General features: G+C 38.2%; 3 protein-coding genes across 4 annotated transcripts; 1 reads left to right on the forward strand and 2 right to left on the reverse strand.

The window, feature by feature from the left end:
• Positions 1-865: 865 nt before the first annotated feature.
• On the reverse strand, positions 866-9,297 carry LOC141433299 (beta-1,3-glucan-binding protein-like). Its single transcript, XM_074095274.1, has 8 exons — positions 9,190-9,297; positions 8,246-8,438; positions 7,267-7,421; positions 5,901-6,064; positions 4,413-4,664; positions 2,158-2,306; positions 1,583-1,684; positions 866-1,057 (listed from the first exon to the last, which is right to left on the reverse strand). The coding sequence occupies exons 2-8, from the start codon at positions 8,432-8,434 to the stop codon at positions 941-943; spliced, it is 1,128 nt and encodes a 375-aa protein (XP_073951375.1). The 5' UTR covers positions 8,435-8,438; positions 9,190-9,297; the 3' UTR covers positions 866-940.
• Positions 9,298-11,029: 1,732 nt separating this feature from the next.
• LOC141433301 (m-AAA protease-interacting protein 1, mitochondrial-like) lies at positions 11,030-14,486 on the forward strand. 2 transcript variants are annotated; one of them, XM_074095277.1, is made up of 4 exons: positions 11,030-11,179; positions 11,332-11,781; positions 12,837-13,035; positions 14,174-14,486. In XM_074095277.1, exons 2-4 carry the CDS (start codon positions 11,332-11,334, stop codon positions 14,359-14,361), a joined length of 837 nt encoding a protein of 278 aa, XP_073951378.1. In that variant the 5' UTR covers positions 11,030-11,179; the 3' UTR covers positions 14,362-14,486. The 2 variants fall into 2 exon arrangements, with proteins under 2 accessions (XP_073951378.1, XP_073951379.1); XM_074095278.1 differs by having other exon boundaries at positions 11,332-11,427.
• Positions 14,487-14,744: 258 nt separating this feature from the next.
• Dbct (Dihydrolipoamide branched chain transacylase E2) lies at positions 14,745-23,290 on the reverse strand. The gene is made up of 9 exons (XM_074095275.1): positions 23,100-23,290; positions 22,211-22,374; positions 21,945-22,132; positions 20,580-20,701; positions 19,863-20,102; positions 19,193-19,459; positions 18,828-18,956; positions 18,665-18,736; positions 14,745-15,133 (listed from the first exon to the last, which is right to left on the reverse strand). Exons 1-9 carry the CDS (start codon positions 23,175-23,177, stop codon positions 14,969-14,971), a joined length of 1,425 nt encoding a protein of 474 aa, XP_073951376.1. The 5' UTR covers positions 23,178-23,290; the 3' UTR covers positions 14,745-14,968.
• Positions 23,291-25,202: the final 1,912 nt, after the last annotated feature.

Here is a 25,202-nt window from a genome sequence, read left to right on the forward strand (position 1 = left end):
GGGCAACTGAAGTTGCCTAACTAACATAACCTACCCTTTTTGAATTACATTTAATATTTATATAAATAATATAAAGTTGACCACAGGTACGTCACTAATTGGCAGGCGTAATTCATGAGGTGAATTAGTACCTATAGAGGGTGCACTGAAAATTTTTTTAGAGAAACATTCTTGATTGGCCTATTTTTTTTGAGGATGAAGCCGAAGAGGATTTCACAAATCGCTCTAACAATATTGATTAAAGTCTATGGTTAGGAGTATTTGAGATTTAGAAATCTTTACTGCTAAGATCTTATTTATCTCCTAACAAATGAATTTTGGTATCTAGACATTTTAGTTCTAATATAATGTTTGGTGGTGCCATCTTTTGCTGAATAGTTGAACTACCTCGAAAGTTGCCATCTTTTGCCTTTGACGGAAAACTTAACTATAGATTGGATGAAACGAATCATTAATTATAAGCACGAATGAAAGATTGCAATATATATGATATCTCTCTTACGCGTACAATTTGGCCGTAAGCGTGTAATACGGTGTTCTACAAAAGTCTAAAAAAGGTCTTTTTTGAGGATGGAAAATATGTTGAGAAACCTGTTTCATTTTGTACGACACATCAAAGGTATGTTTCAATGTTATTTATTTATATTTTACCACTGAACAATAAGTTCCTTCTTTTGAAGTCAGCTTAAAACTTTAAATTTAAAAATAATATGACTTTAGTTTTAATTATATGACATTAAGATAAATAAGACAGGTTTGCGCGGTCTAGCTTTACGAGTATAACCAGTAGGTACGGTACGGTAGTGTCGAAATTATATAACTGTCAGCTCCCAAGTATGCGCTCTTTAGATACAAAATATTTAGGTACAGGGTTATTATAGTTCTTAGAAATGTATTCAGTTCATTCTTTACATGGTAAAGTAGTAGAAACGTGAGTAGTTTACAAAGCCCAGACGCGCACATAGTCGACCTGCAGTGAGGCGTCTTGTCCGTCGTTGACGTTCAAGTTCCAGGTTGGCAGCCACGCAGCTTGCGCGTTCCAGAAGTCCGTCGCCGCCTGAGAAACAAACATTATTTATAGTCGTCAATCGTCATTCATTGTCATCTCTGGGTTTGGTTTGTAGTTCCCATTCAGGGTCAGTGTGGATGGGAACTTCACACACTATTGATCTGATTCGCAAGTGGTGCTAAACTTTCTAATGGGATTTCGCATATAAGTTGGAAAAACTCAGAGCCCGGGTGCGAATCCACGCTCGCAAGGTCCTTAGGTCAATCCACTAGTTAACCCAATAGTTTCCTCGGAGAGTTACTTATGAGTTAACACCAGGATTTAGCAAGAAACGCCAGCGCCATCTATTAGTGAATAGGTAGTAGCAAGTGTCATTTATACATATTATTTTTGTAGCCGACTTCATTCTGTTTGATACCTACTAAATGGCAAAGTGACCTATAAAAAATTCGAATGTTAAGGTAATATAAATTTAACAAGAATTTATGAATTAGTCTAACATTTTTTTATGAATTAGGGGTATTTTCTATTAAGGGCAAGTATATAGTTACTTTACATTAAAGTGGCACTTACTGTGGGAGAGCCATTCCACCAGGGCTTGGGGAAAGGATTGGTGACACCGTCAGGGAAGAAGCCGTTGGTGCCTCCGACAGCTAAGTTCATGATGATGTAGAACTGAAACATTACAATTTTAATATTTTGTTTATTGTCTGGTAAAAGTTACGATGTAAAGAAATGGATTATAAATTGATCATCACGCCGTTGCTGCAGTAATTATGTACTTTTCAGAATGTACAACAAGAAATTGTACTAGTACGAAAGTTATGACACTTTATTCTATATATAGCACTATCGTTAGATATGTAACTCTAACTCTACCAGCAATCAAGGATGTTCTGGTCTTGTCTAAATGTATAACAGCACTGGCTTTTGCCCGCGGTTTCGCCCGCGTGAAGCTCGGTTATCGTGCGCTGTTCCCTCGAGAATTATGTCACTCTCTGGTCTATAAACTATCTCTATGCCAAAATCACGTCGATCCGTCGCTCCATTTCGACGTGAAAGACGGAGAAACATACAAACACACTTTCGCATTTATAATAATTAGTATGGATTAGAACTGAAATCTCTGCGCTTATTCCAATTTTTACCTTCTGATCAAAGGGCGCCATCTTGGATCCATAGCGCCACGGGTTGAGTAGTCCAGGGTGGTTGTTGAAGCCCCCATGCTGCCAGAAGCCGCCGTTGCCGGGTGTAATGCGACCAAGTTCGACGTCATCGATGCTGAATCGCAAGAAGTCTGCGAAACAATCGAAAACTTAGAGTTTGACGCGGGCAGTGGACTAAACATCGGTTGAAAGACTGCAAATGTAGGTGGTAGGTATTGGCTGAGCCACGAGGTCGTAGCTTGTTCATGGGAGGTAGGGTATATAATATGAACATTCACATATTGAATAGAAATTACGGCCCAGGAGATGCGGCATTGATCTTCATAAACACTTGACTGTAGAGTTGGTTGATTCACTGCCACGGAATAATTAATAGTACATTGTGTCTCAAGGGCGGTAAACAAGGAATTACGAACGGGAGTCTATTAGAAGGCTTTAATGAGTCGATGTTCGTAATTCTAGTACCGCCCGTGCGACATACAATGTTTTTCATCACATTTGCGAGTAAAATTGTATATTTGTAAAAGAAAAACTAATATTTTTTTCAAAAATTGCCGATACCGCTGACTACGCTTTTGGCAGCGCCAGCCTCCGCGCCGCCGCACCCCACGCAGCATGTGCCCGACGTGCGCGCGCCGCGCTCCTGCACGCCATGCAGTATCACACTCATTTACCGACCTTGGGCTTCATGACAAGAGAATTAGTACGGGCAATGACTCACTTACCGACCACGGGTTTCATGAGAAGCACATAAAGGTCGAGGGTTTTATTTGGGGGGGTTGCAACCAAGGTAGCCTGCATGTTACGACACTGTTTACGAGCAAGTGTGATGAAAAAAAACAAGAGGGTACTAGACACGCTGATCATGAATAAATTAATTCAACTGAGCATATACTTATTTTTTTTGGCATTAGAAAGAATGTAAGCGATCTTGACGTTTCAAAAGTTTTTCATTAAAAAGACTTTAATGAAAAACACTTTTGAAAAATAAATCACAGCAAATATGTAACAATTAGCAAGAAAATATGATTATTTACATACTTTTTGTATCATAAGTAATAGTTATTATATTTTTAAAAACGTTGTCAGAATATAATAATTCGCGTAGCATCGATTAGTTCTATAGCCATTAGCCATTGTATGTATTCACTCGTGTTGAATGAAAATACCGTCACATGGAGTTCATTATAGAATACTATATTTTAGAGGGTGATAGCTATTATTTTATAAACAGCTATTTCACGCTAGGTGGCAGCACATTGTGTGCAATTTTATGTTATACCAGTAATACCATAGGTAAGAGGTACCGACGATTATCCATACTTTTTCCGAATAGAAACGATATAATACTTAGTGTATGAGTGCACATAATATGAGCACTTTACGACAATGGTTCCAGGAGAATAGTAATGGTAGCCCGCCTAAAGCGGGCAGCTTTTTGTAGTAATAAACATTAGTGTCAATGTGTGCATGCGTCGCGAGTGACCGAAGGAGCGGGTTTAATTTAGTTTATTACACTTAGTAACGCAATGGACAATGTGTGCATGCGTCGCAGTGCGAAAGTTTACTAAAAATCAACAGGATAACTGTCTTCTGATTAGTAAATAATGTTTATAAGTATTCTGATGTTACCATTACGGTATCATTTTAGTATTATTTAACTTTGAAATGAGATACAAAAACCGGTATTATTTTGCTTTGATTTTGAAGTTATTATTACTCAATAAAAAAGTGTGCTCTTGGGCAAAGCGGGTAGGTACCCGCTATACAAAAATTCAGGTTTTTTTCAGATAGTTAGGTACATAAGTACATAAAATACATATGTAGGATAGATACATACTTAAAACCATATTAAACAACCAAGACTCGTGAACAAACATTCATATTTTTCATATAAACATCTGCCCCGACCGGGGATCAAAACCGGGACCTCCAGCTAGAACACAGAAAATGATAAATAAAAAAACCGCAATGTAAAGATCACCACCGCCCATAAACATCTGCAACACCAGGGGTATTATGTACCCAGGACCTTAGCTTACCCGCTTTTAGGCCACCTTGCCCTAAACCTATGACATTTCCTTTTGTTTTTTTTTTCTAATCTATACTCACTGCACACCAATGCTGTGGTTGAGGCTCGTACACGCCTTTCGAGAGAAATCTATCTCCATCTAGCGTTAGCGTTTGAAGGCACCTGTTCTAGAAACTGGTGATAAACTCATTGAATGCTTAGGTACCTGGTGTCCACTCAAGCTGGTACCGATGGAAAGCTCGGTCGTAGCCATTGCCGTTTCTCCTGATCCAGTGAGCGCGCTCCCAACCGTTCAGCTCAGGGAAGGGTCCGTAGTGAAGCGTGGAGCCAGCCTCCTGGGTACCAATGTGCACTCCGTTGCTGAACATGTTGCGGTTGCCGCGGGATTCCACCAGGTCGATCTCACCTGACGAGGGCCATGTCCCGTAGACGTTGTGGGCGGGCATGAGCCAGATAGCTGAGGATGAAAAGAGTAAGTAGTATATTACGAATTAGTTATCGGATTAATACCCGGAGAGTAAAGAAGCGTGAGTATTCCTAACTCCGGGTCTTCTTCTGCTGGTGCAGCATCTTGCAACCTTTGCCATACTTGTCATTACTGTGTATATACGTTTGTGGTATTTTGACTATGGGCTATAGAGTTGTAATGGCGTGCAATTCCACTGCTACCAGGTTTCTCATATTGTCGAGGAGAAAAGAGCATAAGAATAATAATAAAATAAATAAATAGACAGATATCACGGGTCAACCCTACTGACCTACCTAACCCTCTGAGAGGAGGCCTGTGCCAGTGCGACGTATACGTATATAGGCTGAAATGATGATGACTTTTTGACGCTATTATCGATAGTTATTGACAAAGTTCAATAGTATCTTCTAATTTTACTATCGATACTATCGATTTCATTGCAGCATGTCGATATTTTCGATAGAACCATTACGCTATCGACTGATTTCTCAAGTTCAACTATCGATAGCGAAACTACGCCCTATTTTAATGAAAATTGGCACTAAAGTTGAATATTTCGCAAACACATCACTGAATTGAAAAACTGTCTTAGCAAACCCCTAATGGTTTTTAAAGACCTATCCAACGATACCCTACACTATAGAGTTAGATGAGAAAATAAAAATCACCTCCACTTTACGTCGATGGGAGTAAGTAACGTAAAAAAATTTTTTTTTGATTTTTTATTGTACTATTTTGTTGGCATAGTTTATATATATATCCGTACAAAATTACAGCTTTCTAGCATTGATAGTCCCTGAGCAAAGCCGCGGACGGACAGACAGACAGACATGGCGAAAGTATAAGGGTTCCGTTTTTGCCATTTTGGCTCCGGAACCCTAAAAAACCACAACAACCATGCCTTCCCGAAAAAAAAAACTAATCTTTCGCGAAAGTCTCGCAACGCATTGAGTTAAGGGGCACGGTCTCAGGAGTTTGAAGAAAGACTGCGGCGAGAGACTCAGTGGCGCTCTAGCCAGGCAGGCCGCTTCGCTTTCGGCTGAAACGGCAAGCCAGCACGAGTCTAGGTTGCGATCCCAAAGACATCGTACGTAATCTTTGAGATCGTTTGATGTAGGAAAATAGTAAGGGAGGATTTAAAATCTTATTCCTTGAGCGTTATAGATGTGAAACTTGGTGATCAGATTTTTCAGTTAATTATTTAGCCGTAGTTTGATATATTACCTGGCCAAAGCCAGTCGCCAGCAGGCATCTTGGCGCGGACCTCAAGCCGGCCGTAGCGGAAGCTGAACGACTCTACGGTGCGCACGCGCGCGCTCTTGATCGGGTTTAGGATATTTGTAGGCGTGCCAGTGCGCTCGCAGCCCCACCATTGCGGGTTTGTGCACCTGTGGAACGGATAAACTTGTAATGACGCCCTATTCTCATACGAAAGTTTCATCATCATCATCATAAGCCGGAAGACGTCCATGCTGAACAAAAGACTCCCTCTTAGAACGCCACAATGAACGACCTCGCCACTTGCATCCACCGGTTTCCCGCAACTCTTACGATGTCGTCAGTCCACCTGGTGGGAGGCCTGCCAACGCTTCGTCTTCCGGTTTGTGATCGCCACTCGAGGACTTTTCTCACCCAACGGTTCTGTTCGTCGAGCGATGTGGCCCGCCCATTGCCACTTCAACTTGCATTTTTCCAGCAGTGACTGAAGACAAGAGTCGTTTTGCCAGTGACGAACTATGGCGCTGAGACGTTGTCCTTGACTGCTGGCCTTTTAGAGAGGCTCAGAATCACGCAACGAGCTATGGAGAGAGCTATGCGTCGAGATTCTTTGTGCGATAGAATCCGAAATACGGAAATTCGTCGAAGAACCAAAGTCACCGACATAGCTGGAAAAATATGCTAGTTGATGTGAAACTTTATTGACCTTATAACCCCACCAAAATGTAGCGATTTGGTAATGTAGAAGCAAGGTAAATAAGTTGTAGTTCATTTATATGGACCTCCGAAAAGAAACACCTGAATCCTGAAACAATCAATTATTCTAATATCATTGGAATAACTGATTGATTCAGGTTGCCAGTTCTCCGCACCAATTTTGCTTGCACTGACTAAAACCAATTGAATTATTTTAGGTAGGTTAAAGCATGCTAATTCATAGGTACCAATAGTATAATGTGGGACTTGAGTGCCACACAAATACAAGTTTAAAACTTATCCGGAATAACTCAGCAGATGGTCGAGTACTCCTAAGTTTGACCGACCACCCCATCAGAAGTTTGTAAGGAATTTTCAATTGAAATCGTTTCCTTGGATTGGTCGATGTGTGTCGAGTCGTGTGACTATATTTTGAATCAGTAAATTACATGAAAAATTCTTACAAGGGTTTATAGTTTCTTTCGCTGAAGTATCTCCGGGTTTATTTTAGGATATATGATATTAAGAATACCACTAGAATACTCGTATTAAATTCTCTATCTTTATCTAAAATGGAATCATATCTGGTCTACTATCGCTTGAGATCTATTTTTAGTTTAAATCTTATTTACGCGCACGTAGCATCGATTAGTCTATCAGTTATATCTTATCTAACCTGTCAGCCGGGGCGCCCCCCTCGATGTTCAGAGTGCTGCTGGTCATGAAGGCCTGGCCAAACTGGTCCGCCGTCAGAGAAGGCCGAATGAACAGGGTACCACTGTGAGCGAAAGAGTTCGTGCGGTTGTTGCTGTAGTATTGGAACTCCCAGTTCTGGCAAGAAAAGGTAAACTTTGGAACTATTTTCAGACTTCGCTAAAACTAGATGTGGATACATTTGTTGTCGATATGGTAAGTAAGTTACGGTACTGTGCGTATACCTCACTTCATGAAATGAAACCTAATTTTTGGCGCATCTTAGGTACATTGGCCAAAATTAAATAGCTAACAAATTGATAGATGCTCAATTGCTCACACACACTTCAGTACAATATTAATTCTATACTAGAATAACCTGCTCTATCTCTTGACTCTATTTCTTGAAAATTTCAAAAAATACTTTTGTAGGTACCTTTATGATCTTCAAGAAATAGATAACTAACTAGGTGTGCCAAATTTAAAGTTCATCACAGCCATATACGTCCCACTGCTGGGCGCAGGCCTCCTCTCAGAATAAGAGGGCTTGGGCTGTAGTTCCCACGCGGGCCCAGTGCGGATTGGGAACTTCACACACACCATTGAATTGCTTCGCAGGTTTGTGCAGGTTTCCACACGATGATTTCCTTCACCGTAAATTTAAATATAACTAATTATAGATTAAAGATAAATTTAAAGTTATATATACCTAAAGCTTAGTGGTTTAGGTTGTATGAACGTTGTCTGTCAGTCATACACATTATTCTATTGTAGGCATAGATTTTAGCCCCTGGGCTGTGCGTTGTCTTTCAGTCATGCCTGTTTTTCTTTCATAGGTAGGTAAAGATTTTGTCTCGTTCATTCGTTCTGTGCTAGCGTGTGGGAAGCATAGAAGACTTTACTCAACCCATCCTATCTACCAATCTACCCCTACTCCTATTTACCAATTGTTTAATACTTACACCACCACCAGCGAGGGTGTTCTCATGCTGCCACTTTTCCAGATCAAATTCATCGAAGTCGTCCGAGAAGATGAGTGCGCCGGAGCACACCGTTACCGGCGCGTATGTACCGCTCACCGTCGTCACACTCGGCGTGCACGCCGCACCAAGCGACGCTGTCGCTGCTACCACCAATAGCAACCCCCACATTTTGCTGAAGAGGATACAATACCAATACTATACTCGTACAATTGATCTTCAAGGTAAGAAATTTCAGTAATAAGATTTTGTTAACACTAGAGAATCGTTGACTTATACATGGAAATAGAGTACTTACTAATATTTGTTTTCATATATTTCTTAATCATAAGTGTTATTTACCCGCATTATTGACGCGCAGGGACTTGGAAAATTTTCGATGATGCGAAATGATGTATTTAAGGAGGACTCCGTTAGGTACGACGACGAGCAAAGCGAGGAGGAGTGTTAGGTAGAACTGAGACCCTATAGCGCACGAGCCGAGCGAGCGAAGCGACAGCGGCCGGCGAAGCGCCAGGACCGAACATATTTTTCAACTATACTAATATAATATATAATATAAATAATTAACGACATAAGTAAATCTTATTTTGAATAGGTAGTTACGTTATTTTAAATAGGTAGTTCAAATGTTTTATTATTAATGCCATTCTGTTATGAAGATACATTTTCTGAAAAACAACATTATGAGTTGAGATGTGTTCTTAGTAATGACATTATGAGTTTTATGAGGAAAATGAGTTCCGATGTTAGTACTCGTAATAAAATTTTATGAACAAGTATGCGGAAAAAAATTATGAAGGGTGATTATTATGAACGCAAATCGGTAGTAAAATAAAAAATAGGAATACGAATTTTATGAAAGTCAATATGGACCCTGTTTCATTTTACTTCCTTACTTACACTACAAAAAAAATGCAACTTACCAGTTCAATCGCCTGATTCAAACTGCTGCCGAATTGGTAATCTTTTTAATGTAATGTCAAATTTATAAGTATCAGCACATTGAGATAGTGATTGGCTGCGATTGGTGGTACAATCTGAGCAATAAACTCTGATGCTTAGCAACTAATAATACTTATCAGATTGTTATTGATTGATTATCATATGTTTTTACAGTCTTAATTTACGTCAGTCAGGTTGGGTGAAAGAACACGTCTTACGATTATATGGTGTCTCCAGGCGAATGCACGCAAGCGGAACGAACTGCCCATAGCATGTTATACACGTTTTCAGACCATTGTTCTATTATTTATTTGATGCTGGTTTACCCCATTGGTTTCCCGACTTACATTGTTTATTTTATTTTATTGAAGCTGTCGTCATAAGAGAAAATGAGGCTACGTAAGTAACTACATACGTAAACACAAATAAGTTTAGTAAACACTCACTAAACCACGTTCTATTTCTTTATGTGCATTATGGTTAAGTATTTGAGTAAATTACTTCTACTCGAGTTTATCAACAACTAGCTTTTAACCGCAGTTTCGCTCGCGTGAACCAAAAACAGTTCAAAGAATCAAGCAATTAAGCAAGCACGCAAGCAAGCACGCAAGCAAGCATGCAAGCAAACATCTTAGCAAGCTTGCAAGTGAGCATGCCTCGCTCGCGTGAACCATAAACACTTCAAAGAAGCAAGCAATCAAGCAAGCATGCAAGTGAGCATGTAAGCAAGCATGCAAGCAAGCATGCAAGCAAGCATGCAAGCAAGCATGCAAGCAAGCATGCAAGCAAGCATGCAAACAAAAATCAAGCAAGCATAGTCTCAAATATGAAAAAAATGGGCAAGCCAGCATTGCATTCAAGCATGCATTCAGGGCTGTATGCAAGCAAGCATGCAAGCAAGAGTGCAAGCAAGCATGCAAGCAAGCATGCAAGCAAGCATGCAAGCAAGCATGCAAGCAAGCATGCAAGCAAGCATGCAAGCAAGCATGCAAGCAAGCATCCAAGCAAGCATGCAGGTAAGCATGCAAGCAAGCATGCAAGCAAGCATCCAAGCAATCATGCAGGTAAGCATGCAAGTTGTTAACATATATATGGTTGCGAGGAATGTATTTTTCATAACACTTGCTCGTAAACAGTGTCGAAACATGCATTAATGTGCTTGTCATGAAAGCCGTGGTCGGTAAATGAGTCATTGCCCGTACTAATTTTCTTGTCATGAAGCCCAAGGTCGGTAAATGAGTGTGGTACTGCATGGCGTGCAAGAGCGCGGCGCGCGCACGTCGGGCACATGCTGCGGGGGAGGGCGGCGCGGAAGCTGGCGCTGCCAAGAATGTAGTCAGCGAGCGATATCCGCAATTTTTGTTAAAATATTAGTTTTTTTTCACAAATATACAATTTTACTCGCAAATGTGATGAAAAAAATTGTATGTCGCTCGGGTGGTACTAGAATTACGAACATCGACTCATTAAAGCCCTCACTCAGTCTCTTCGGGCTTTTAATAGACTCTCGTTCGTAATTCCTTGTTTACCGTCCTTAAGACACAATGTACTATTTCATGAACCAATAGAAACGGTTCATTCACCTATCCTCGCTCCGCTCAGCTGTTTCCACCAGAGAAGTGCTGTGCGAAGATAGGTAAATGAAGCGTTTCTATTGGTTAATGAAAAACACATTTCTCGCAACACATCCTCGCACATTTCTGGTAGAAACGCCTAAGGAAGTAGAGACGCTTAGCGCTTTGTGTCTGAAAAAGATATTTAAAACAAACTCTTTTCTAAAACTAATACAGTAACCTTTTGAACATAAGAAAACATGTCACTGACACAAAAATGACATTTTAGAAGTTAATATTTATCAAAATTATTTGTAATGTGTATATTTATAAAATAAAAAATCTAAATCGACAAATGGAATTTAAAAATTAATGGTTTTAACAAATTTCCAAAGGGGTTAACAATGGGGCTGCTGTGGTAAGAAATTATCTTTAAGTATCTGTCTATATAGTTAGATATTTTGGATTTTGAGGAAATTTATGTATATGTGATATTGATATAGTCTAGTAATACACGAAACCTTACTTGAAACAATATAATTTATAAAAAAAAATATTGCTTTCTTTCAGATGGCAAATTTAATACATTTGGGAAAATGTATTTTTCTAAGGAAATACTTTCAAACATATATAATTCGTCACAGCGTTGCTCTTGCAAGGGCCACGGTAATCACCCCATCGGAAACTAAATTCACAACCTCACGCTTTTTGTCATCTGCAATCCATGATACTACAAACCAATTCAGATCTTTACAGCCCATTAATCCACAAAATGTTGACCCAAAAATACCGCATCTATCAAAACTAACAAAATTTAACGTAATCAATGGCTTCCCAAGAACGTTCTTCTTCAAGAGGAAACACGATAAAAAAAGAGGACCAAGAAAGAAACGAGTTCCCAGATTGATATTAATTCAAAACCCTTTGACTTGGTTGATGATCAAAATAGATTTCAGCGTGCTGAGGCATATTTGGGATCCCACTTTTGCAGAAACGGATTTCAAATTTGGCACCAAGCAGGTTATATATTTAAACGAGCAATTCTTGTATAATTATGTAATTTTTCATTTTGGAGATCTCGGAATTTGCTATGTAGGTAGAGATGAGGTAGAGCAGCGTTTCCCATTTGCCGGGTCGCGACCCAGTACCGGGCCATCAAAATAAAATACCGGGTCGCAACATTCCCGCGTTGTTTTGAAATACCTACTATCGATCGACGCGTCGTAAATACTCTTAAAAGTAAATCGTAAAAGTATTAAGTGGGTTACGAACGGGCAGTGTGAAAAGTCCCAGGCCATGGCAGAACAATGTTTGGAAAACACTGAGGTAGAGGCTATCCGAGGCGAATAATCGTGGTCGAGCTTGGTGTTATCTCTGGAAAAAATCATGTTTTTAGGTTTTAGCCCGAGCAAGCTCGGTCGCAACTTCCTTCAATTATATCTCTCATTTACGTAGTTACGACGCTTACGACCATATAAACCCATGGCACTTATAATATTACATACCTAATATTATGTAATGGCAAATTACTCATTACGTTTGGATACATTAAGTTCCACGTCCCAAGGTAACCGCAGGACAACGTCTCATTACAATCACTGCTGCTACGCAATGTGTTTTGTTTGTAAATCACGCTTGTGGTCTAAGCAGGACGTCATTTCGTCACTAAGTACTTTAAAAAAAACTCGTACCTACTTACCTCAAAATCGATAATTTTTCTGAGTAAACTTATATGATTATTATGTCAGGGTTCAATTTTGTTGACACATTGATATTAGATACGAGATCTTTTCCTTTGACGATTTATCGCTTCAAATTTTGAGAAATTAAGTAAACTACTTGAAATACTCCTCGGTTTTTTCAACGTGACGTCCCCTTAGGTAAAAATTTACTGAAATTTCGTTGCAGGTACCTACCTAAGCTTATTTAGAAAGATTAGTGTCGAAGAAAATTTTAAAATTTAATTGTTTCCTGATGGCTACGATTTTTAAGCTCTTGATCAACTACTACGTTTGTCGTCTCTTTTATACGTCAAGTGTTTACTGTTCTATGTCGCTAAAAAAAACGTTTTTTAGGCTATATCCCGTGTGACGAATGTAATAAGCGATGGCCAATTCTCGGAGCTCAATGGACTCCTGACAAAGGCGGCACGGGCAAGTCTGAAGAGGGAGTTGGACCGCAACTGGAGCGAGCGGCAGCGTGCTTTGCTGTCGCTCCAACGAGACGACATTCAGATCTGCTCGCCCAGGAAAGTCTACTTCATCAGGATTGCTGGTACGGCTAAAGTTGTTTACTTGTTGCTTAATGGGTTTGTTGCCTTGTAGTGAATCAGTAACCGCCAAGCTGGCCTACCTTGATAGACAGCACAATGACTTCCACAGGAATTGACATGTGTCAAACGAATGTCTGAATTGGCCTGCCCATCAGTAGTGCAGTTGTACGCTTTGATGGAAAATAGTAATTTTGTCGAATCAACAAAATAATTTCGATGCGGTTTTATGTATTACGTACTCTGTGGTATTACGCAGGTTTATTGGGTTAGTTTGACTGAACACTCTGTAAAAGGTTTTAATCGAATTTTTCATAGCACATGTATTAAGGTATCATTCAGAGCAGATTCTTAGAAATTATTTTTTACAAAGCGCGGTGGGCATTATTTATCAGCTTCTGATGAATCCTCAAAAACCGGTTCAGTACCGAATCCAATGCATTATTTTCAATTAAGTGATGATTTTTGTTAGTAAAATGTAATTCAATCATAATTCTCATCTCTACGCAATGATAAATCTAATCTTATCAAGTTTTTAAAGATATTTTTTGAAGTGCCCTTGTTTTTCCGTTAGATATTAAGTAGGTTTATGATATTGATCTAAAATTAGGCATTAATAAAATTAAGATTGGTTTTTTGGAATCTTTTTGTATTTTTTATTTCAATTCAAAATTTTTACTTTTACGGTCATCCCGTAAAACCGATTATTTTCAATTTCGGTTTTACGGGATGACCGTAAAAGTAAAAATTTGGAATTGAAATAAAAAATACAAAAAGATTCCAAAAAACCAATCTTAATTTGATTGCTTAGAAACGATATCTCTTGTCCGGGTGAGCGGTTAGTTCCAAAGGAATGCCAATGAATGAAGGAAAGTTTAAGGGGCTTACGGCATAGATGTCGCTAGCGTCGCTGCTTAAGTGACTAAGTAAGAAACACAAGCTGAGATATGGGGTGCATAGGGAAATTCGTGTCGGTACCGTTGACCATCAGTGGTGTAGCGGTATAGCACGCGGTACGGAATACCGAGGACCTGGGTTCGATTCCCAGTGATGGTCTTATTTTTCTGTTTTTTCTGTGCATCTATATTTCACTTTGTATTTTCAATTAATAAAATTATTGTATTGTTATTGTTACGCTTTCAGATAAGAAATATTGTGACGTCGACATGGCTTTCTTGGCGCTGAAATGGGCACCGATCAACAGCATCGATGCTTTGATCTTCACAGAGATATTCGCAAGGTTTCATCGCGAGTACACGCCTCACTGCATCCCGGAATGGACTATTGCATACTTTAAAGTCACCCGTTTTGAAGTCTTACGACGAAAATAGACGAAATCTGGTGTTGTTATGTCGTTTGTTGGTAAGGTGCCTATAAACTAACTTAAGTAGTTTCGTATATTTAAGGAAATGTTAACGTTACTTTACCAGTTGAATAATATCAAATGTGGAATCAAGACTGGTTTTTAATTTGTTTCGATTTTGATTAAAGTTGCGTAAAAAAACCGTGGCATCTAGGCACAAATCTCAAGCTGTTAAGCTTTTGGATCCCATAAATCGTTGCTAAAATTGGTATGACCATAATGATAGGTGAAGCGTGATTACGCAAATCTTTCTTGCTGTTTGAGGGTAATAATGTGCCAATTTAATTATACTCTTCTGAGTATAGTTATTATAATATAATATAATATAAAGGATAGGACAATAATACTATGTTTGTTCGTAGTAAAAATCTTTTAATAAAAATATTCACGTATAAAACAAAATTTGTTTACTCTTCCCTGAGGGTAGTGGTAACAAAACTAAAGTGGAAACTGTATAAATTATCATAATCGCGTCAGTGATGCAAAGCCTATTTATTGCTGGAGATTTCACACAATTATACGTTACTTAAATATAAGTATTAAGTAAAGTCAGTTTATTTTTAAATTGGGAGGTGTTATAAATCTAACAGAAGCGTGTAAGGATTCTCTAGATACTGCTTCATGGAGTTGGAGAACCGAGCGACGGTCGCACCGTCCACCACTCGGTGGTCTGCCGCCCAGCTGACGGTGAGTATGTGTGCTTTTACTACGTTGCCTGCTTCGTCGAACCTTGGCAAAACCTGGAAATTAAAAAAACAGTATATTTATTTATTCGGCTTAAACATAAGTAGGTATTATTCTTAATTGCTAGCTGATCATGGGTATAGATAGCCAAAATCCATACTAATATTATAAATGCGAAAGTGTGTGTGTGTGTTTGTATGTTTGTCCGTCTTTCACGTCGAATCGGAGCGATGGATCAATTTGATTTTTAGCATACTTAGAGATAGTTTATGGGCCAGAGAGAGAGTGACATAGGTTACTTTTATCCCGGAAAAATGCACAGTGCCAAAGGGAACAGCGCGCGATAACCGAATTCCACGCGGGCGGAGCCGCGGGCAAAAGCTAGTGGTTTTATAAGTACACATCCCTAAACAATAAATTATACTATGTACACTAACTAATTGATCGTGACCCACTTTGGAACCTTTTCGTAGAACACTTGACAAGGACATTTATTAGGAAACTTACTGTGAGAACTTTCTACGGTGAGTCAGGAAGCAAAAATGGTTTGACTGCACAACCTTTATTTAATTACAACTTTCCCGGGCATGCAGATTCAGTGCAAAATGGTTTGGCTATAGTGCTCTTTCAATTAGCCTCAGTACGCATTGTACAGCCGTTTTGACACTAAATAATATAGTTCCATTTGAATGGATATGAAAATATCACTAATTTAGTTCAATAATTGATTGGCATTTCGGGTGGCATCGTATTCTGATTGAGATCCGACTATTTCCGGTGGAAATACATATGTACCTATATGCATTATATCTGTACTAGGTTGTATCTATCAAGGTAGCATTCCGATGTTGGCGACCTCGACCATGCAAGCAGTGGGTCGCCCGATTCCGTATCATCGCGTACCGTTGTTGTTGACGTCTAAATGATACAATTTTGTGCTTAGAACTCAAAACAGCCAACGCTGTTGTCGGTGGGGTCTAGCATTATTTAGATTGTACTTATGACTTGATCCTCCTCGGCAAATTAGTAATCATTTGCACCATAATCTTTGTATATAAGTATTATAAAACTGCAAAATGATGCGTGATTTGATTATAATATTTTCCTTGACCATACAAAATGAAGGGTTCTCGGAAATAACGTGTCTGGTCACCTAAGCAACTTTTTGAATTATTTGCTGGGTGCGAAGTACTAGGGGGTAATGAAATATTAAATCGCAGCGCTCATAGTGGCCAAAAGTAAAAATAATGTAGGCTATGTCATCTGTCATACGTCATTAACAAAGCAATTTGTTTAGACTTAGGGGCTGTTTCACCATCCATTGATTAGTGTTAACTGGCGGTTAGGTGTGATGCCGTCTCTATTTGTTTTGTTCGAATAGACGGAGACGGTATCACATTTAACCGTCGGTTAACGCTAATCAATGGATGGTGAAACAGCCCCTTAACTAGGTTTGTCTTATGAGGCGAGCTTGAATTATTGAACACTGTCCCTGTTTTGTTCTTAATTTCTCTACATCCCGGACATGTCCAGCAGATACCAACAATTTTCCTTTTGAAACGGGTTGTGGTTGAAATTTTATGTTGGAGTGATACTCATAAACCCGGTCTTGAAAATGATACTCATTTCGATTTGAAAACCATATTTAATTTATTACTTGCGATACAAGAACAATTATTATGTTTACTATTAATTAAAGAAACCATTAAAGTAGCTTTATTTTTTTGTTTTACAGTAAAAGTACAACTAAACATGAAGTAAACAAACCCTGACATAACCTAAATAAAACACTTTTTGCATAAACTTTACTTACCTCATTTAATTTTAATGACCGAAAATGAAATCACAACCCTTGGTCCACCCAAATCACTGTATCACAGTAATTTTGTATTATAAATTAATACGTGATATTTTTGATTTTTGTTACAAAGTCGCGATGAAATTTTAAAACGTCAGAGCCTTAGAGCCAACAAAGTTGCGGATGCTAGGTGGTGCTGATGTCGTGCACAGAGCCAATAGCGGTATGAAAGTTAGTCATCACAAACAATTACTATAATATGGTTACTATTTATTTAAACGTTTATAAATATATTTTATATTGTTTTCAGATTATTTAATTCAATGGTAAGTCATAATACTTTGCGAGCTCTGCATTTTGAGATTTAAATATTAAGCGAGCAGAGCGGCGGCGCGCAGTGCGCGTGTTGCAGCAGCCGCTGAGTCGCGTTGCTTCGAAGACGAAGGGCTACGGATTAGCCCGAAACATGTCGAGCTAAACTCGATTTAAGACGTGAGTTATCCGGGTCATTATATTTAATATTTTTGATATTAATTTAAAAAAAAGGTGACTATGCATGTTTCTTTACGTGGACCCCTCAAATGTGCCAGAATCCATGAATAGATCAACCATTTTGACTAATACCGGTTTTAGTTACCTTGATAGTTCTTGATTAGTAGTACACTTTCCGATATATATACTTTTTTGGAAAAGTACATTGTACCTTTGCAAGTTCCGCTTGTTTTACATTATTCGTCGTGCACGTTTAATATATTGTACATTTTACCAGTTGTTACATTTTGCATATTGTCAATTTTTTTACAAAATATTATTTTGTTATTGATCGATATTGATTTTCCAATTTTTCCGTGACACAAAAACATTATCATCGAATTAAGATTGGTCTCTGGAGTCTTTTTTTGTATTTTTTATTTCAACTCCAAATTTTGTTACTTCTACGGTCATCCCGTAAAGCCCATAACTATCGAAAAAACAAACTGAAACATATTATATGCACAGAAAAACCAGAAAAATAGACCAGCGCTGGTCTACGAGTATTTTTCTGGTTTTTCTGTGCATCTATGTTTCAGTTTGTATTTTCGATACATTATCATCGGTAGTAGGATGTTTTTACCCGACTGCCCGAAGGAGGGTTATGTTTTTAAACTGCGAAATCTTATCGGCTTAAATCTGTAATTTAATTATTTTTTGCAGTAGGTAGTAAATAAACCCAAGTATTATTACAAAGTCAAGTATTATTAGGATTATAATAGTGAAGTGGTCGACGCATAATATCAGTTGGAAATAAAATTGTGTAAATACTTAACTTTCTAAGTTCATCGTTTACATTGCTTTAGCCATTGCCAATCGTAGATAAAACACAGATTTTGTCATAGCAAATTTGTAACATTTTAACTGGTTTGTCACTGCCTGCTGCCTGCCTGCTGTTGTGTTGTCAGGAGTCATTGGCTGTAATGGTTGCTTACCTAAAGCGACCGGTTGCCATAAACCAAAAAGTTGAAGTTGAAAATTTTATGAATATGTGAGTAAGCCCCGTGTGTGTGGACAATCTGGTTTGGACGGATTAAGTACCTATTCTATGCGTAATCTACTAAATTTGTTGGAATAGTTAGGTACGGGGACTAAGCAACTTGAGGCGCACCGTTTACCCCGAGGCGTCGCGACTTACAGTTTTGGAACTCCTCTCCTAGTTATCCAATGTCGGTATTCCATTGATTTTTTCGCGTAATATTGTTTACTTTGTACTTAACCCATAAAAATAAATGCATTTGAATTGACCAAGATTTACCTGAATTTTTCCGATAGCGCCTATTGAAACTTGCGGTGAGGAGATTACGGGACTGGCATATGTTCCACCGACCTGATATAAAAACAAAACACCACCTTAGCCCACATATCTAGTTTAGAAGAGAGCCTTAATATTTTCTAGAAGATATTTTCGGATTACTCACAGCGCCTATATTCGACAAAGTATACGTTCCACCGGTGAGATCGTTTAATCCAAGTTGCCCTTTACTTCCCTTCTCTTGCAATGCATTCAGTTCACGTGCTATTTCTAATATGCTCTTGTTTTGAACATTCTGAAATGAGACATTAATGTTTGTCAAATGATTAAATTACTTACTGGTATGACTTTACGGCACAGGTTCTGAATCTTACTTTACCTATCATAACCTCTGTGATCCAGAGCTCCCCTTTTCTTTTATTTTGCTTACCAGGTCGCCCTGGAACCCCAGAGCACCTTCAAAGCTCACAAGAGGGCGTTATCAACATATCACCCACGTTGAGAAGCCATGATTTAAAGAGTTGTACTTACTTTAATAACAGGCACGACGAGACCGTTGGGGGTGTCCATTGCGAGGCCAATATTATGACTGGACTTGTAAGTGATATTTTCACAAGTACTGTTAAGGCTGCTGTTCATCACTGGGTGTGCAGCGAGACTTAGGGAAGCGGCTTTAATAATAATTGGCATGTACGATAGTTTAACCTCTCGCTGTTCTGCTTTTAGTTTAATACTTTGTCTAGCCTCAATTAATTTTGTAACGTCGTATTCATCACATAAAAGAAGGTGAGGTATTTTCTGAAAAAAAAAACATGTTAAACTTTGTCTTTGACTAACAGTAATTTTAATTAATTGTAGGTGATTGTAGTTAATTTTAGCGTAATTGTAATTTTATCGTAATGTATTTTTTTGTAGTTTTTAATGAATTTTAATATAATATGTGTTTTATGATAAGACAGTATAGCGCGGCGGTGGCGGGTAGTTGTGTGCCGGTGTCAGTTACGTCGGGTAGTCGCGCGAGCAGAGCGGCGGCGCGCAGTGCGCGTGTTGCAGCAGCCGCTGAGTCGCGTTGCTCCGAAGACGAAGGGCTACGGATCAGCCCGAAACATGTCGAGCTAAACTCGGTTTAAGACGTGAGTTATCCGGGTCAATATATTTAATACAGTATATTGCCTAGTGTATTTTATTTAGATCGTCTTACCAGTGATTCAGTCATGGATTTCACCATAGCTTTCATGAAACCAGTAATTGGGACCGTTCTATCTTCCAATAAAACTTCTGTCTTTGCTTGGGCTTGCACGACTGGTATTTGTACTGCTTGAACGTGCGCTGGATCTGGAACCTCGTTTGATTTTTCTGCGCTTATGCCCAAATGGCTAAGCACATCTTCTTTTAAGACTCTACCATTGCGTCCCGTGGCTTTAACAGTGCTCAAGTTGACCTTTAAGATAAATAATTTAATTATTTAACGTAATTACTGTCGGTATTACCATAGACCGATAATATTATGAAATATTATTAATACTGCCTAAAACTCTATTATTAATTCACGCCTTTTGTTGACGACACTGTACTATCGCCTCTAGAAATAAAAATGTATTGCTCGGTCTTGATTACAGTGTTAACTACTGCTAAGTTACTTTAAACAGAATAAGTGATACCAGGATGAGACCGCTAAACGGTTTAACCGCTGGTTCTTCTATGCTACCAAAATTGGCGATTATGTCCAAGAACGAAAACCAGTGCTGTTGCTGCGAAGATAGATCGAAGATAGATGCGAATTACCTGTAGGTAGCTGAGTTTAATTCACATATTCATCGATATTGATAGTGCAAAAGATAGGGCATTTGAAATGCTTTGTGACCTTAAATGATTCTTAAAAGTGTTAAAAATTACGTAATGAAATAATCTTACTCACTTTGAACTGAGATGCAATTCTTCTAACAGCAGGTGTAGTTAATACTCTTATTCTTTGGCTATCATAAGTCACCGGTGCTGGAACATCTTTTTGGACGGCTTCCGATCCAGAGACTGGTGCATCTGGTTATGGGATAAAATAATGGGAACTATATTTTCTGTCACTTAAATTTAGATTTGTCACTAAACTGCGATATCCTAATTATTATATCTATCCCTAAGAAATATATTGGTCATCAAATTAATCGAATCTGTCTCTAAGTATGAGTCATCAAATTAATGTAAACCTGTATCCTAAATTATAGTTTGATTATCAAAATTCGATCACCAAAATAATAGATCTGTCACCTAATAAATAGATCAGTTCTTTAATTCGATGCTTCTACCTATTCTACTAAGGCAGGTCTGGTTAGGTACGACGACGAGCGAAGCGAGGAGAGGAGTGTTAGGTAGAACTGCGACCCTCAGTGGGCGAGCCGAGCGAGCGTGCCGCGGTAGCGGCCAGCGAAGCGCCAGAACCGAACATTTTTTGCTAATACTTGTATGATGAAAATAAATGTTTGTAGTAGGTACTTGAGTCTTGGATGTTTGTATGTATTTAAGTATATATGTATATATGTCTACCCGTTGTTTAGCACCCATAGAACAAACTTTGCTTCGTTTGGGGCTTTTTCAATTGGTGTAATTTGTGAGAAGATAATTATTATTATTATTTCATTCATTGTATATCATTATCGTCAAATTTCAGTTAAATTATTTTTGATCAATATTATTTTCCAGTGATAATAATTAATTTTTAGGAAGCCATTTCTATATTGTTTGGTGATTCAGTTTTAGTGACACATCTATTATTTTGGAACCCAATAATAGATGATCAATATGATGATCAATATTATTTCCGAGTAATTTTTAAATAATATTTAGGTAACCGTTTTAATATTATTTGGTGATTCAATTTAGGTGACAGATCTACTATTTTAAGAACAAATATTATTTATTAGGTCGCCGAAAACGCATTTATTAGGTGATCAATAAAATCATAACCTATCACTTAATTACTGGTCGGGTGATTCGTTGATTCAGAATTTAATTAATTTCTGCTAATGTTTCAGCGGAATAATGCTAGCTAGAGCTTTGTAATAAGCGGGTGGGAGTAGTTAGCTTTAAAAATAACTTTTTTTATTATGATAGGGAGGAAAACGAGCAAGTGGGTCATCTGTTGGGAAATTAACACCACTGCCCATAAGTAACATTTTCAGGTATTATACTCGTATACATGTATAATGTTACGATGAAGATATAGATAATTTTTGATCCTGTTTATGTCACAATTTTAAGGCTATGTAATAAAAAGAGTAGGGATCACCTTCACTCCCTTCATCCTCGACTTCTATGTCTATCAAAGGTTGCCCAACCAACACCATCTGATCAACATCGCTGTAGAGCTTCGTAATGGTGCCATCATACCGACTTGTGATCGTAACTGCTGCTTTGTCACTTTGCACTTCGCAAACGTTGTCGAATTGTTGTACTTTATCGCCAACTTTCACAAACCTGCAAAATACAAACGTTCTGCAGTTGTTTCCATAGTTTACAAACAATTCTTGTTTCAGATCATAACACAATGCTTACCATTCTTTAATGACTACTTCCCGTATGCCCTCGCCGATGTCGGAGAGTTTGAATGCGACGATTTTGTCCACGATATTAGTAGTGTGAAATGATCTTTTCAATTGACTTTCCCATATGGAATATTGAAATGTGTTTGATGCATCGTTGTTTGGCCTAAATCTGTCCTGATGACAAGTCAAATTATTACGTTATCAACTATTACCGAAGCAAATTAATGTAAAATCAATGTGGTGCTTATAGTGAAAACTGAGGCTACTCGGATATGACCCAGATTGGTTGCATTGCATATTAATCGAACCGACACGTGGGATCCTATCAGTCTTCTGTAGCGACATCTAGTGATTATTGCGGCTATCCATGAGCTCTAATTAATTATCTTAGTATTTATCGCTAAAATTCAAACAATCTCAACTTACGTAGGTACTATAGATATTTTCTTATCATGCCGTGATTACTCCTTTTATTTAGCTAGATTGATAAAATTTGGAACAACAAAGTGTTTATCAACTCATGTTGCTATCTCACTGGTAATAACATAATTTATGCCTATTATAGAAGATATCACTATGCAAGCAACTTACGATGCTGTTAGGGGTAATTAAGAGTGAATTTTACTGATAGATAATGTGTAAATTTCGTATATATCGGGACCCAGCTGTCATCGTATTTGCTATTATTTGTTTATTAATATGGTGTATACCTCGCATAGTATGTACTACTTAGTTAATTTTATCTTTGATTATAAAACTTTCATTCGCCTCACGAGTACACTTTATAACAGTAACATTTAGCATAACTGGTGCAGTTGTAGTCCACATAACTCGTTTATCGACATTATTACATTTAATTATAGTGTTAGGTGCGAATAAAAACATGTCATGTTACTTACATATTGCATCAACACACATGACATGCGGCACTTGTTTACGTTCCTTATATTCACAATACACGTCCGGAGGATCGACATCGTGGCAATGTGGATTTATTAAATGTTTGTTATTGTGAGTGAGCGAGGAGCGTGCCGCCGGCGCTGGCGCACCGAGCTCGTCTTACTGACTGTTATCGCTATCAGTGGCGCGCTGGGCGTGCGCTGTTGCCAGCGATTACAATAAGACAAATGCCGGCGACGTCACCCGCTCCAAGACCTCAAGGTCAAGGTTTGAATACAGAACCGCTTTTGAATTTCTTTTCTATCAAGTGTTTGTTCTGATTACATATGCACAGATAGTAGTTGCTTGTTTTGTTAAAACCGAGCGCAGTCGCGCATTGAGCGTTCAGTAACTTATCTAGGTACGGTCACGAGCGTTAGTTTGAGACCTATTCCGTCAAAAAAATCTTTGAATCGTCATAAAAAATAACATTCGATCTTAAGTGGGTCCCAATCCCAAATTAACGCTCGTGACCACACGTACATAACACATCTGGTTTGTTTGTCAGCGTGTGTGTGTTTGTTACTTTTCACGCTAAAACGGCTCGACAGATTTGTATGAAATTTGGTAAGCGAAAGCTGGATATATGGAATAATCTATATATAAAATTCTAAACTGACTGACTGACTCACTGTTGATATATCAATGCACAGCCCAAACCACTGGACCTAGAGACTTGAAATTTTGCACATAAATATACAATATACAATGTAAGCACCCACTAAGGAAGGATTTTCGGAAATTCCCACGGGAACGGGAAAAAACGGGATTTATATATTTGATTCCGAGTGACCCTATCTCAGTAACTAAAATAATTTGATACACAAGTAGGTATTACATTAATTAAAACATTAATTTCAGGATTTTTTGGAAAGTCCCACGGGATAAAAGGAAAAAACGGGATTTATATGTTAATTTCAACGCAAACCTATGAACTTATAATTACTATTCTTCAAATTTGGCATAGAAGTAGGTGATTATAATAGTAAAAAACAGTTTCCTTGGAGATGTAGGGGAGCACTACAGAAGGATTTCCCAAAATTCTGACGGGAACGGGAAAAAAAGGGATTTTTCGTTTTACTGGTCATAGAAAGCTGAAATTTGGCATGTAGATTGCTTGGGGAGTGTAGAGGAGCATTAAAACAAGATTTTTCGTTTTACTGGTCGTAGAAAGCTGAAATCTGGCAAGTGGATTCCTTGGAGTGTAGGGGAGTATTAAGAGAGCATTTCCCGAAATTTTTACGAGAACGGGATAATACGGGATTTTTCGTTTGACTGCTCGTAGAAAGCTGAAATTCAGCATGTAGGTTGCTTGGGGAGTGTAAAGAAGCATTAAGAGAGGACTTTCCAAAAAATCCCACGGGAACGGGAAAATCAGGATTTTTCGCCTAGAACCGGATTGGCACTGATTTCAAACAGATTACATAAGAAAGTACTTATTTTTATAAGCTTTTATTTAGTTTCACCTGTCCCGTTGTCTGTCTGTCTGTAATCTAATCTTGCAAGTGAAATAATTGATCAACTTCCAGTAGTCAGATTGACTTTAAATTTGGAATATTTATGTAAATCGCGTCACAATACAATAATCTGGTAGTGACATCCTGGTAGTCCAGCCAGGATCGTCTCCGCTGGTCGTAACTCTTCAACTGTTAATAGCATCGACTTGAAATTTGGTATGCAAATGTAATTTGGGTGACAATGCAAGTACAGTCAGCAAAAAAGCTTGTATTAAAAATGGTTTTTTTACGGTTAGGTTATTTTTAGTTTCTTTCGTGGTTTTTTGGAGATTTTATTTTCTTTTTCTTTTGTACGCTGTTTAATTAGTTTGTATATAAAACCCCACAAATACAGTACTTACATAGACATACTGGGTGAACCAAACGATGATCATTTACTTAAACAGGTGACAGACTTTCTACAATTAGAGATCTCATACAAAATGTTTGGTTTTGTTATAATTGGTTAGCTGGCCGACTTACTATGGAAAGGCGATAAAAAAATCGTTTTTCGACCTACATTCTTTGGAGAAAGTTGTTCAGCTTAAGCTACACTTTCAGCTGTTT

Source organism: Choristoneura fumiferana, chromosome 12, assembly GCF_025370935.1.
Source record: "Choristoneura fumiferana chromosome 12, NRCan_CFum_1, whole genome shotgun sequence".
NCBI classification, from domain to species: Eukaryota; Metazoa; Arthropoda; class Insecta; order Lepidoptera; family Tortricidae; genus Choristoneura; species Choristoneura fumiferana.

What these genes read in the sequence shown, in the direction of transcription:
- Dbct (XM_074095275.1), bottom strand. Translation starts at nt 23,177, where the DNA reads ATGTCGATCCTCCGGACGTGTATTGTGAATATAAGGAACGTAAACAAG. An exon ending in CGAGGATGAAGGGAGTGAAG is followed by an intron (nt 20,702 to 21,944) that starts GTGATCCCTACT and finishes TCCCATAACCAG; the next exon opens with ATGCACCAGTCTCTGGATCG. An exon ending in GAATTGCATCTCAGTTCAAA is followed by an intron (nt 20,103 to 20,579) that starts GTGAGTAAGATT and finishes TTTATCTTAAAG; the next exon opens with GTCAACTTGAGCACTGTTAA.
- LOC141433301 (XM_074095277.1), top strand. Translation starts at nt 11,332, where the DNA reads ATGGCAAATTTAATACATTTGGGAAAATGTATTTTTCTAAGGAAATAC. An exon ending in TCAAATTTGGCACCAAGCAG is followed by an intron (nt 11,782 to 12,836) that starts GTTATATATTTA and finishes AACGTTTTTTAG; the next exon opens with GCTATATCCCGTGTGACGAA. An exon ending in CTACTTCATCAGGATTGCTG is followed by an intron (nt 13,036 to 14,173) that starts GTACGGCTAAAG and finishes TTACGCTTTCAG; the next exon opens with ATAAGAAATATTGTGACGTC.
- LOC141433299 (XM_074095274.1), bottom strand. Translation starts at nt 8,434, where the DNA reads ATGTGGGGGTTGCTATTGGTGGTAGCAGCGACAGCGTCGCTTGGTGCG. An exon ending in TGGCGACTGGCTTTGGCCAG is followed by an intron (nt 4,665 to 5,900) that starts GTAATATATCAA and finishes TTTCATCCTCAG; the next exon opens with CTATCTGGCTCATGCCCGCC. An exon ending in GGTGGAATGGCTCTCCCACA is followed by an intron (nt 1,058 to 1,582) that starts GTAAGTGCCACT and finishes TTTGTTTCTCAG; the next exon opens with GCGGCGACGGACTTCTGGAA.